The sequence below is a fragment of the Furipterus horrens genome, unplaced genomic scaffold (assembly GCF_987537825.1).
Source record: "Furipterus horrens unplaced genomic scaffold, mFurHor1.1.pri manual_scaffold_9, whole genome shotgun sequence".
Classification (NCBI taxonomy): Eukaryota; Metazoa; Chordata; class Mammalia; order Chiroptera; family Furipteridae; genus Furipterus; species Furipterus horrens.
In genome coordinates, this window is record NW_028327179.1 from 71,945,752 (window position 1) to 71,960,369 (window position 14,618).

At 33.8% G+C, this 14,618-nt stretch overlaps 1 protein-coding gene across 1 annotated transcript in view; it reads right to left on the reverse strand.

The window, feature by feature from the left end:
• The window catches only part of ASZ1 (ankyrin repeat, SAM and basic leucine zipper domain containing 1), a 111,687-nt gene that overhangs the window by 20,354 nt on the left and 76,715 nt on the right, over positions 1 to 14,618 (reverse strand). Inside the window, exons 7-10 of the mRNA XM_090286769.1 lie at positions 11,524 to 11,648; positions 10,478 to 10,553; positions 9,375 to 9,431; positions 8,296 to 8,405 (exon numbers count right to left, since the gene is read on the reverse strand). Coding sequence (XP_090142895.1) covers positions 8,296 to 8,405; positions 9,375 to 9,431; positions 10,478 to 10,553; positions 11,524 to 11,648 — 368 coding nt within the window. The remainder of the gene's footprint in view (positions 1 to 8,295; positions 8,406 to 9,374; positions 9,432 to 10,477; positions 10,554 to 11,523; positions 11,649 to 14,618) is intronic.

The following is a 14,618-nucleotide window of genomic DNA, read 5'->3' on the forward strand; positions in this document are numbered from 1 at the left end:
CAGAGAAAAACAAATACCACTTGATTTTACTTATGTGTGAAATCTAAAGAACAATATAAACCAACAAAAACAGACCAGTAACAGACTCATAGATACAGCAAACAGTCTGATGGGTGCGAGAAGCAAGGGAGGTTGGGAAACTGAGTGAAAAGTTGAAGGACCTGGGAAGTACAGATTGGTAGTTATAAAACAGTCACTAGGATATAAAGTACAACACAGAAAACAGAGTCAACTTCCGGCCAAGTTGGAGGCTTAGACTGACATGCTTGGTCTCCCTCTACAACTAGAAAGGAATACAACTACCTCAAAACAAATGATAACTAGAAATTCCAAAAAATAAAACTACACGGAAGCCCAACATACTAAGTTATAAACTAGCAGTGCTCGTCGGACAGGTAGGAAGAGCAAAAGTGGGCGGTGCTGTTTGTGGTAGCACCAGGGACAGCGGCAGGGAGAGCAATCCTGGCTGCAGTCGAGCCCCCAGCAGCTCCTGACCCCCATGCTGGGAAAAGCAGCCACCGCATTTCCTCAGATGGTGAGGCCCAGAGGGCGGGAGGATGGATCCCGGTCTCCCAGCAGAGAATAACGGCAGGAATCCACCTTGGACCCCCGCCCCCACACAAAGCACCACAGCCCAGTGAAAAAGGTTGCGGATTGCCACCGGTCTTCGGGCTGTGACGAATACACAGGCTCCGCCCCCTATAGCCTGCCCCAGAAGCAAAGCAAAACGCAAATGTCAAAATGAGGCAGACAACTATAGAAATCCCAGTGACACAGTTCACCAGGCAACAGATGAAGAATCTGATAGATGAACAAATAAGAAACCTATCAGAGGCTCAATTCAGAGCTATAGTTATTAGGTGGCTTACAGAATGAACAAAAGATTTGGAACAAGACAAGAAAGGACTGAAAGCCACTCATACTGAAAAGAACAAAAACACATACGAGACAAGTGGTGAGGAAATAAAATCCAGAGATTAAATCAACAAACCAGAACATAGAGAAGGAACAGTCAACCAGTGCAGAAAGAGGAAACAGAAAGCAAGGAAAGTGAGAAGAGGATCAGAAACCTCTGGGACAGCTATAAGAGATCGAACATACAAATTATAGGATTGCCAGAGAGTGAAGAAGAAAAACTAGAAATTGAAAAATTAAGTGAAATATAATAAAGCAGAACTTCCCAAACTTGGGGAAGGAAATAGACTTACAGGTCCAGGAAGCACAGAGAGTTCCAGAAAAACTGGACCCAGAGAGAACCACTCCAAGACACATTATAATCAAATTGTCAAAAATTAAAGATAAAGAGAGAATCTTAAAAGCAGCAAGAGAAAAGAATCATATACAAAGGGGTCCCAGTTAGACTACCAGTTGACTTCTCAAGGGAGACCCTGCAGGCAAGAAGGGACTGGCAAGAAACATTCAAAGTAATGAAAATCCAAAACCTACAACCACGAATACTCTATCCAGAGAAATTGTCATTCAGAATAGAAGGGCAGAGAAAGTGCTTCCAGGACAAAATAAAACTGGAAGAGTTCATTAGATCCAAACCACTATTATATGAGATGTTAAAGGGACTGGTTTAGAAAAAGGAGGATCAAAACTATGAACATTAAAATGAAAACTGCATCACAAGAACCAACAACAGAAGCTAGGGAATTAAAACAAAGGCAGACGAAATAGGCAACGAGAGTGGGAAAAGAACTATAGGTATGGGGAATATACTGGGGGGAGGTCCGCAGGGAGGGGGAAGGGGGGAAGGGAGGGAGATGGTACAGGAATTAAGAAGCATGGTAAGAGGGAATGGAGTAGACAGGAAGAGGTTGAGAAGAACTATATGCACAACCAATGGACATGGACTAAAAGGGGGGGACAACTGGAGGGTGGGGGGCCACCGGGTGTAGGGGATCAGAGGGAAGGGAAATTGGGACAACTGTAACAGTATAATCAATAAAACATATTAAAAAAATAAAAAGAAAACATAGTCAATAATACTGTGATAACAATATGTGCTGAAAGGTGGGTACTGGAAATATCAGGAGGAACACTTTGTAAAGTACATGATTGTCTAACCATTATACAGCACACCTGAAACTAATATAAAATAATATTAAATATAAACTATAATTGAAAAAAAAATAAAATTAATAAAAAAATGTTTAAACTTGATGAACATAGTATATGTAATCAAATTGCCAACAATCAAAAGTGTCTCATGGCTGCTTTATAAAAGCAAATTCAAATAATAGAAGCCTATTAAAATAAAAAAAACTGAATAAGTTCTTGTTCTATTTAGCAAAAGTGGTATTTTCAAAATAAATATAATTCTTAATTTCATTTTCTTTCTGATCTTTACTCAAAACAACAGTAGTAATTACTTATATCAATTGTTTCCATGTAATATTTATATAAGATACACTTAGTGCTCTTTAAATACTCAAATTTTATTTATTATTAATGAAAAGAATGAGTAATTACTCAGAGAGTAATTCCTTAATGTCCTGTGTATTTTTTATTTGAGCTCAAAGAAATTAAAATCCATTTCGAACTGTAATTCAAAATATCAACTGAGCCCTGGCCAGGTGGCACAGTTGGTTGGAGCATCATCCCATACACCAAAATGGTTGTGGGTTTGACCCCTGGTCAAGACACATACCTAGGTTGTGTATTTGATCTCTGGTTAGGAAACATATGGGAGGCAACTGATCAATGTTTCTCACATAAGTGTTTCTTTCTCCCTTCCCCTCTCTCTAAAATCAATAACCATATTCCCGGGTGAGGATTAAAAATAAATAAACTGAGAGCAGTTATATAATTCTAGACAGGCACTTTACACAGATGGAATATAAACTTATAAGCTTTTTTTCAGAAGAAAGAATGGTAAGAACTCAGTTCAATTAAGCAAGTAATATTATGAACATTAAAGTCTTAACAGATGAAAGCAAAACATATACCATTCTTGAGATGGATAAAATGTTCAGAGCCACTGACTATGGATAGGTAAGTTTTAAGTAACACAGCTTTATAGTGATACATCATACACTATGTGAATGACTGCCCATCCCCACCCCAGAGCTGTACAGGATTCCCCCCTATATACCTTTACATGGCAACACTGATAATTCTGTACCTATTCAAAGAATTAAAAATTCACAGATATGGCAAATGCATAGTAGACTGTATTTCTTCATGAAATTATCACGTAGTTTCTACTTAGCCAAATACTATAAGACCTCTCTCTGTCAGAGGACTATACTTCATGCCACAGTGGCTTAAGGTTGGCCATGTGACTTGCTTTGGCAAATAAAATATGACTGAAAGAGTTTTGAACAGAAACTTTAAGGTCAACTGACTAGTTCTGCCAGCTCTCTTTTCCCTTCAATACAAGAGCAGCATGTCTTGGTTGGAGCTATTTTTCTACCCTGTTTTCAGAAAAAAAAAGGGAGAGGGCCACTGTCAACTGACATATAATAGAGGTGATCAAGAAATAAACTTTGTTACTATTACTCATTTAAATTTAAAGCTATTTGGTACCGCAGCATAACATAGTGTAAGCTGACTAAAACAACAGGCCACATTAAATAAAATGTTAAGTCAAGTATTAGGATAAAATTTATACTTTAAATTAAGGCATTCCAAATAAATGTACTGTGTGCTCATTATAGAATATCTAAAAAAATAAAATTACTAAACTCTTATCATCTAAACGACTGGTATTATATTCTTTCAGAATATTTTCTTATAGTAGACATTTTCTTCCAGTATTTTTCTTATGTAAATACACAACTGGCATTATACCTCATACTCCCTTTTATACTGTGCTTTTTATATTCACGGTATTTTCCCATGATATTAAGTCTCAAAATAATTTTAGTGACAGAAAAAAATAATTATATTAATGTAATATAATTCAATAATTTCTCTAATGTTACATATTTAGTTTCTAATTTTAGAATGTTTATAAATAATAGATGTGAATAATATATTTTTTACATAAAATTTTGTATCTATACAGAATTTTTCTTTTGGAGGGTAAAGTTTCCTTAATGGATATAATTTTAAGATACCTTTGAAACATTTAAGTAGATGTCAGATAGGTTTAGAGAAAAGGTCTGGGCAGAAACTGTTAAAAATGTCAAGACATGAATGGAGACAACTACTGATGTTCAAAATATCTCAAAGTAGTAATAGAATGGTTACTAATACTTGTAAATTGCAATCTATAAATCTATAAACATACTAAGACTAAATATAGAAAAATGTAAATGTACTGTGCATGTGTTCTTGTAGAAGAGATTATTTTAGAGAATGTAACACATAGAAGAAAAGTATCTTAAAATAAATTGGTAGCTAAATTGTTAAAATCACATTACTAGAAGACTATAATCAATCAGTTCAACTTTTCTTGCTGTTAGTTTTCCTATGACTTAATGACTAATTTCTTCTTTAAAGAATGATTTTGAACAAATGGGAAGTAAAACCTTGTCCATAACAGCATGTAAACAAAGTCTGTGATTTAATAACAAGGTCAAATTCCTGAAATATATGTCTGCCAGTTTTACTTTATAAAAAAATTCAGCAGTTTTAATAAGTGGACCAATCAGGATTCTGCACATTCTTTAAGTGTATTAAATCCACAAAATGAATTCATACAGGTGGTTCTGCCATCATACAACTAAGTTATATTAAAATATTTAATGTGCAAGTCAGCATGTAAAACTTAGAATATTTCATCACAGAAGCAATAAATTAAACAAGAAAATGAACAAAGTAATCAAGGTTCACCGATTCTAAGTCCGCACAACAGAAATCCTTCACAATGTGTTCAAATATTTAAGAGCTATAATGTTATTTTAAAACAATTAAGAGGCATTATTTTGAAAATAGATCTTCTTGCTATAAGCAGATATATTAAGAGAAAGGGAAATAACTGAACTCTGCAATAAAGTTTTCTAAAAAATCTGGATCATCTAAATTATTCCCTGGAAGACTTCTCTAAATTTTAGAAGTATGGAAATCTATTATTCATGTGTTTAATGGTTATCATAGTTACAATGTTAGTTTTAGGCAGGCTAACTAGTGATAATACTACTGAATTTGTAAGTATTATACTTTGTAGAATACAACTTAGTTGAACCTTGAGGAAATTAGGCTGACTGAAAAGGCCAATAAAAAAATATATCCTGTATGGTTCCATTTATACAAAATTCATGAAATAAAAACATTATAAAAATGGATAACAAATTATTTATTGCTTGCGGGTAGGAATGAGGGGACAGAGAGGTGTGGCTATAAAGGGATAGTATGAGGAAACCTTGCAATAATGGTATGTTAGGTATATTGATTGTGACAGTGGTTACATGATGCTACACATGTCATAAAATTGCATAGAGCTATACACATACACACAAATTAGTACATGTATACAGTAGTCTCTCTCTATATCATGGTTCACTTATTGTGCCTCACTGTATCGTGGGATTTTGAAAAATATATTTAATTATTCTTCTGGCCAAGATGGAGGTGTAGACAGACACGCTGTGTCTCCCTCCACAACTAAGAAGGAATACAACTACCTCAAAACTAGAAACAACCAGAAGTTCCAGAAAATCAAACTGCATGGAAGTCCAGCAAACAAAGATATAAAGCAGAAATATTCATCTAGACAGGTAGGAGGGGTGGAGCCGGGGTGGAGAGGATGCAGTCTGGTGGCGGCAGCAGTGGCAGCAGAAGCAGTGGCAGCAGCGGCAACCCAGTGGAAAGTACAGCCGATGTTTTAAAAAGTCAGGAGGGACACCTGGGGAGCGTTCCCAGCTCCTCACCGGACCTTGAAGCCCACAGTCCCAGCACCAGGGAAAATCAAGCCTCATTGTCTCTGACTGTGCATACCAGTGGGGGGTGGGGTGGAGGCAGAAACTGCCGGTCTCAGCAGAGTCCGCTTGTTTAAAGGACGCCCATGGTCCTAGAACGTCCTCAGACCCACCTACTTTGGGAACAACGGCCAGGGCAGCAGCTAGAAGGGCGCCACTCCGGTGCAGAAGTGGGAGAGGTGCCTGGAAAAGGGGCGAGTGCTGGGCAGGCGGCATTGTTCCCTCCCCTCCCCCACATACAGCACTATAACGTGGTGAAACAGGTCGCCATGTACTGACGAATCCCTAAGGCTCTGCCCCTTACCTAAGACACAGAGGCAAACAAACACAGGAGCCTGTCAGAATGAGAAGACAAAGAAGTATGACCCAAAATGGGAAACGGATCAAAGTTCTAGTGGGAGAACTAAGCGATGAGGAGATAGCCAACCTAACAGATGGGGAGATATAGAACCTAAGAGACATAGAATTCAAAACACTGATGATAAAGATGCTCACAGGCTTGACAGATATGCTTGAGTATGGCAAACACGTAAGAGAAGTGAAGACTATGCTAAGTGAAACGAAGGAAAATCCACAGAAAACCAATGGTGAAGGGAAGGAAACCGCGGTTCAAATCAATGATTTGGAACATAAGGAAGAAAAAAACAGTCAACCCATGCAGAATGAGGAAGCAAGAATTGAAAAAAATGAGGAAAACTTTCCAAAGTTTGAGAAGAGATGGACATACAGGCCCGGAAAGCACAGAGGGTCCCGTGCAAGCTGGACCCAGAGGGGACCACACCAGGATGCATCATGATTGAGATGCCAAAGGTGAAAGATAAAGACAAGAGTCCTGGGGGCAGCAAGAGAGAGGCGAAGAGTTGCCTACAGGGGGGTGCCTATAGGACTGTCAGCTGATTTCTCAGAGGACACTTTGCAGGCAGGAAGGGACTGGCAAGCAGTATTCAATGTGATGAAAGACAACCTACAACCAAGATTACTCTACCCAGCAAAGCTATCATTTAGAATGAAAGGGCAGATGAAGTGCTTCCCAGACAAGGTGAAGCTAACGGAGTTCTTCATCACCAGGCTGTTATTATATGAAATGTCAAAGGGACTTACATAAGAAAAAGAAGATCAAAATTATGAACACTAAAATGCCAACAAACTCACAACTATCAACAACTGAATTTAAGTAATAAAAACAAAATCCAACTAAGCAAACCAGAACAGGTAAAGATTTATAGGTATGGGGATCATTTGGAGGGTTATCAGCTGTGAGGGGAGAGGGGGAGAAATAGGGAAATGGTGCAGGGATTAAGAAGCATAATCGGTTGGTACAAAATAGACAGGGGGAAGTTAAGAATAGTGTAGGAAAGGGTGAAGCCAAATAACTTATATTCAGGACCCATGGAAATGAACTAAGGGGGGTGGGATTGCTGGAGGGAAGGGGGGTACTGGGCAGAGGGGAGCAAAGGGAAAAAAGTTGAAACTACTATAACAACATAATAAAATATACTTAAAATATATATATATTTTATTATTTATTACGGTTTTTTTACTATATTGCGGGATTTTGTGGTACTGTATATGTATGTTGTTAAAGTTACGTAGGTTTTAGAGTGTAGAATATGTTTAAGGTTCCTACTTCGCGGGGGTGTGTGTGTCTAGAACGTAATACCCGTGATAAGTGAGGAAATACTGTAAATGGTGAAATATGAAGGAGTTGTGTGGATTGTACATATCAGTTTTCTAGTTCTGATATTTTGATATTGTAATATATTGTGAAACAAGATATTAACAGTGAGTGAGACTGGGTGAAGGAGACTTCCTGGTATATCCTCCTGTAAAATTTCCTGTGACTCTATAATCACATCAAATAAAAAGTTAAAAAGTCTTTAATGCTCCATAATACAGCAATAAAATATTCTTTTTGAAATAATTTAAAATTACTAATATTACTAATAATCAGTACTTGACAAGTTTATAATGTTGAAAATGAGCTTTACATATTGATAACATAATTTCTTACAGAATAGAGCTGAAGATAGAGTTGAATTACCTCAGAAACACTTTCTTATTGCCATAAGTAAAAATATCACTACTTTGAATTTTCAATTTGGCACAAAATGATTTAAAGAGACTAAGAGTTATACTATGAAAAACATGGAATCTCTTATATAGTTCATTTAATAAAATGTAATTAAAAATAAAACATGTTTTTATGGGAGTTAACAAGAAGATGCATTGTTTTGCTTCTTGGTAAAATAACTTTTTCAAAATTGACTTTATAAAGTATATCCCACTTTAGAACTTGGTATTTCAAAATGAACTGTTTCCCTGGAGAAATGATGGCATCAAGTAAAATGACTGAGACATTATCAAAATTAAACTAAAATTGAACAACTGGCTTTAATGATGTTAATGTAAACCAGTAAGTTAATTTTACCTGATTTCCAATTTTGCCACTTCAGGTAATTGTCCAAATTTGATCTCTTCTACATCTAGTTCTTTAAGAGCAGCCAGAATTTTCTGCTGATCTCTATTGGTAATTCCATTCTAAACAGAAATAATTTCAAGGTGCAATAAGATAATCATACTTGAATAATATTCAAAATTACTAAATAAATTTTCTACTTGATTAATTCATATCTTGGAAAAAAGTACATATTGAAAAATAACACTGAAAAATATATGATTTGCTTGTAACTGTGACTAAGAAGCTTACATCATTAAAATATTTAGATATGTAGTAACTTGAGTAATTTTTTACAATACATAAAAGTTATGATAATTATAAAAATAAATGACTAGATTTTAATATACAGACTTTCTAAAAAACCTCAGTAATATAATCTTTTATTCAAAATATTATTTAAAGTATCAGGGATTAAAGGAGAAATGTCTTCTTTTTGTATGTATTGTTCCTTTAGTGTTAACTAAGTTTTCTATCCTGTATTTAGCTAATTAGTATGTTTGTTTTGATTTTTAGCAATACTAAAGATTTTAAGTTTCTAATGTGTTCATGCCAGTGTGCTCCATGTTCAGAAAAATCATTACTTTTTAGGAGCCCAATTTATTAAAGTATCTCTAATATTTCTCACAGTATTTTCAAATTGTTACTTAATAATACTAGATGATAAAATATCAGGTTTTGAGCATTGTAAGAACTCAGCAAAAGGCAGTATTTGGATGACACATGTTCGTGCCCACATACGCAAAAATACACCTCATTTCTAAGTAACCTGTTTTGCAAATTTAACTCATATTTAGAAATGAAGCACCACTTTTAGTTGAAATGTCATGACCAAATCTAAAGAAAAAAACAACTCTTAAGACTTTAAGTGTTCTTAAAGAAACTTAATACTGTAAAAGAAGATTTCAGATATGGTTATCTATAATCATATTTAATAAAGAACCTAGCAAAAGATCACTCACAGCCCTAGGATTTTCAAAAGAGTAAATAAAAGGCTCCACAATTTAAAAAACATGAAAGATAATATCTAAAGTTTTTGAAATTATTACTACCTTTGTAAACTCATCTTTTCTCATGGTCAAAAGATGTCTTAAAGTTATATCCCTTTCCTGTAGAAAAGGAAAAAAAAAAACACCACCTTTCAATATAAATAAAACAGAAGAGGAAGTAGTCATTTGTATATTAAGTTAGTCAGTTACATGCTACCCTCCTAAACAACTTCCAGTGTTCTAGAGGGGAAAGAATATACAGACATAGAATTACATTACTGGGTAGAAAGTAATAAATATCATAATATGTATAATTACCTTAAAAAGTATAAACACGGCTAGTTTTCCAGATTCAAAGAAAATGATTACAATTTACATTTGCTTACATAAAAAGAAAAGTAGCTCTATAAAATTGGATAAATTGTTTAAGAATGTTTAAAATTTCTATCTGTATCACCTTAAAGCATCATTAATATTTAGTTTTACTCACTATATCTCAAATAAGAAGTTTCAAGTTTGTAAAATGAAGTCCAATTCTAAACTACCTAAACAGAATGTGCATAATTCCTAAGGACAACTGATCTTAAACAGCGCTTTAATGCTTCAGTATCAGCTAATTGGCTGATAACTGTCATCTACTCAAATCCCATAATGCACGCCTAAAGTACCAATAACAGTGCTTGGCATATGAATTTAATCTTTATGACAACCCCACACTAGGTATCATCATCCTTATGAAAAAAAAGTCAGATATTTAAGTAACATAATTCAGTTACTAATCATTAAAGCAAGAATCTGATGCCAGGTTTGTATGGTTTAAAATCATGCTGCTTCTAATATTCTATTAAGATCAGCAACTGCAGAAACAAACTAAGGGCTTAGATGTACAAGCAGGAGTCCTGTGAAGCTTTAGGCAGTGAGTAAAAGCTGCTTAATCCAGCCAGATTCTAATTCATGTAAGTTTCTAAAATAATAAATTTTCAAAATGCTTATAAGTAGACATTTTTGAAACACTTATAAGTAAAGATTTATGAAATGCTTATAATTACAAATTACAGAGAAAAGTATATTTGGGACTCTTTCATAAGCATGTTTATGGATATTTAATGTTATGTTAGCCAACAAATATTCACACGTAACTTACTGTAGCTTACACAATATCTTACCTTTAATAAGTCTGTCATATGTTCAAGTCCAAGACCATGTAAAAATACTTCCAGATCTCCAAATGGTGTAAATGAACTATATTTAGAGCAATGTCAATTTCAGAAAAAGACTATAAATGCATGAACAACCAACACATTTATAATACAGAGAGAATAAGAATGAGTAAAAATAAATGTATGTAAAATATATCTGCATATTTACATACTAGATCTCTGTTACATCAAGAACAAGAAAGGTTTCTTGAACGAAGATGTAAATAAGTGTGTGATCGTAAATCGTGATAGTAAAATGTAGCTCATCTTTCCTAATAATGAAAATATCTGCCAATGTGTATGTTCCTTGTGAGATCTTGTACATGAAAATCTAATTATAGGAAGTAAGAATTTAATAATAATTTTAAATGTGAGTAGAGAATAAATATGTGGGCTGTGCTGAACAGTGTTCAGAGAAAAATATGTGTATTTTTTAAAGCATTTTTATTTATTTTTAAGATTTTACTTATTTATTTTTAGAGAGAGGGGGAGGAAGGGAGAAAGAAAGGGAAAGAAACATCTATGTGTGGTTGTCTCTCACGTGCACCCAACTGGGGACAAGGCCTGCAACCCATGCACGTGCCCTGATTGGGAATGGAACCAGTGACCCTTGGGTTCGCACGCCAGCGCTCAACCCACTGAGCCACACCAGCCAGTGTGTATATGTCTTTTTAATTTTAGCTTACTAAATCAGATATCTGCTAAAAAAAAATTAGTGTTCAAACAAATTGAACACTAACAAAAACATAATCTTAAAACCTTTTTGAAATAAATTTTATTGTGGATAATTTCTGTAAACTCACAAATTATTCTTATTGTTAGTACACATATACAAAATTTTTCTAAAATTCTGGAGAACAAAACACTTAATATTCAGACATTTCTAGATGGTATTTTTAAATGCCTTAAGTTTAAAATAGCATATATTTTAATTATTATCACATTCACTAGAATAAAAATATGAACTTCTATTAATTTATAGGTGTTTTGTCGAACAAAAGAAAAGTTGTTACCTAAATATGTGATCTTTTTCTTTATCAGAAGCTGTTGCCAGTAGTTTACAAATAGTCTCTTCTTTAGTTAGCTGTTGAAGCTTTCCTTTCAATGGATTTAAACTCAAAGAAAGCAAGCTGAAGATCTGAAAAAAGTTGAGCCATTCAAATATAGTAAACAATATTATATACTGTCATTTACATTTAAAGGAAACTAAACATGTGATTATTTTATATCTAGAAAGAAAAATTTTCCAAGGTGAGAAGGGTAGAACTTTCACAATTTACTACCGTGAGAATAATGTTTTTAAAAAATCAAGTAAATATTTGATTAAAATAATAATCAGAAAAGAAAAACATGACATATAATTAAATATAGTAAAAATTAAAGAAATATAGTAATTAATAATATTTTCCATATGTTATAACAAAACTAAAAATTCCATTTTGGTAAGTGACTAAGATTAAGAACTAAGGTAGTATTTAAAATACATTGTTAAGAAGGGAGGAAGTTAGCAGCATGACTAAATATATACAAATCTTGACTGTACACTTCAAAGAAATCATGAAAAACTCCTTAAGTTTTAAAATCCACCCTTTTAGTAAGTCAAGGTTGTGTTACATAATCAGCTAAAATACAAAATTAGATCTCATTTTAAGAAACAATTTCTAACTCAAAATAATCATTGATGTTCATAAATTTTTTAAAAATTATTTTTATTGCATTTTTTGCTATTACCATTTCTCTCCCCTATACCTCCCTCCCCCTTGCAATCACCACACTGCTGTCCTTGTCCATGAGTCCTTTTTCCTTTTTGTTCAGTTTCTCCACTCCCTAACCTCCCCTCAGGGTTATGTCCTCTTTGGAGAAGTGTCTATTCAGGTCTTTTGCCCATTTTTAATTGTATTATTTTTTTATGTTGAGTTTTATAAGTTCTTTATAAATTTTGGATATTAACCCCTTATCAGATGTAGTTGCACATGTTTTCCCATTTAGTGGGTTATCTTTTTATTTTGTTGATGGTTTTCTTTGCTGTGCTAAATCTTTTTACTTTGATGTAGTCCCATTTATTTTTTCTTTTGTTTTCCTAGCCTGAGGAGATATATTAGATAAAATATCACTATGAGCAATATCTGAGATTTTACTGCATTTTTTTCTTCTAAGATTGTTGTGGTTTTGAGTCTAACATTTAAATTTTTAATCCATTTTGAATTTCTTCTTGTGTGTAGTATAAGGTGATGTATTTTCATTTTTCTGCATGTATCTAATTTTCCCAACATCATTTATTGAATAAACTACTTTAGCCCATCGTATGTGCTTGCTACCTTTGTCAAATATTAATTTACTATAAAGGTGTGAGTTTATTTCTAGGCTTTCTATTCTGTTCCATTGATCTATGTGTCTGTTTTTATGCTAGTACCATGCTGTTTTGATTACCGTGGCCTTATAGTATAATTTGATATTAGGTAGTGTGATTCCTCTAGCTTTGTTCTTTTTCAAGATCATTGTTGCTATGCGGGGCCTTTTGTGGTTCCATATAAATTTTTGAAATATCTGATCTAGGTCTGTGAAATACCTCATTAGAATCTTGATAGGAATTGCATTGAATCTATAGATTGCTTTGGGTAGTAGGGCCATTTTAATGTTAATTCCTCCTATCCATGAAGACAGTGTATGCTTCCACTTATTTGTGTCTTCTTAAATTTCTTTCTTCAGTGTCTTATAATTTTCTGAGTACAGGTCTTTTACATCTTTGGTTAGATTTATTCCTAGGTATTTTATTATTTTTGAGGCAATTGTGAATGGGATTACTTCTTTAATTTTCCTTTCTGATAGTTCATTATTGGCAACAGATTTCTGGATATTAATTTTGTATCTTGTTAATAAACTGAATTTATCAGTTCCAATAGTTTCTTGGTGAAATCTTTATGGTTCTCTATATACAGTATTATGTCACCTATAAATAAGAACAGTTTTACTTCTTCTTTCTCATTTGAATGACTTTAATTTCTACTTATCTAATTGCTGTGTCTAGGAATTCCACTACTATGTAAAATAAGAGAGGTGAAAGTGGACTTCCCAGGCTTGTAACATATGGCCTTTTGATGTTTACATATGTTCCTTCTAGTCCTACTTTGCTGAGAGATTTTAATTATAAATAGGAACTAAATTTTATCAAAAGCTTGGTCTGCATCTATTGACATGATCATGTGGTTTTTATCCTTCGTTTTGTTTATGTGGTGTATCACATTTATCGATTTTCAAATGTTGCACCAACCTTGCATTCCTGGAATAAATCTCACTTGATTGTGATATGGTCTTTCTGATGTACTGCTATATAAGTTTCCTAATATTTTGTTGAGGATTTTAGCATTTATGTTCATCAAGTAATTTGGCCTGTAATTTCTTTTTTTTGTAGTGTTCTTAGCTGGTTTTGGAATTAGGATAGTGCTGGGATCCTAAAATGAGCTTGGAAATCTTCCCTTATCTTGAATTTTTTGAAATAGTTTGAAAAGGAGAGGTGTTAGTTCTTTTTGGAATGCTTGGTAAAATTCACCTGTGAAGCCAGAGCTTTTGTTTGTTGGGCTTTTTTTTTTTTGATTACTGCTTCAATCACTAGGCATAATCTGTCTATTCAGATTTTCTGATTCTTCCTGATTTAGTTTTGGAAGATTATTAATTTTTTGGTAATTTATCCATTTCATTTAGGTCATCCAATTTGTTGGCATATAGTTGTTAATAATATTTTCTTACAATCCTCTGTATTTCTTTGATGTCTGTTCTTAATTCTCCTCTTCATTTTTTATTTATTTGGGTCCTTTCTCTGTCTTTCTTGATGAGTCTGGTTAAAAGTTTATCAACTTTATTTACCTTTTCAAAGAACCAGTTCTTGGATTCACTGATGTTTGCTATAATTTTTTCAGACTCTATTTTACTTATCCTTTTTTAAAAACTTTTTAAAATTGTTTTTTAATTACAGTTGTCTCATAGTTTCCCCATTGCTCTCCTCTATTCTGCTCCCCCAATCAATGCCCACCCTGTTGTCCATGTCCATGGGTCATTCATACTAGTTCCTTGACTACACACTTCCCCTTCTTTTCCCCCTTCCCTTCCC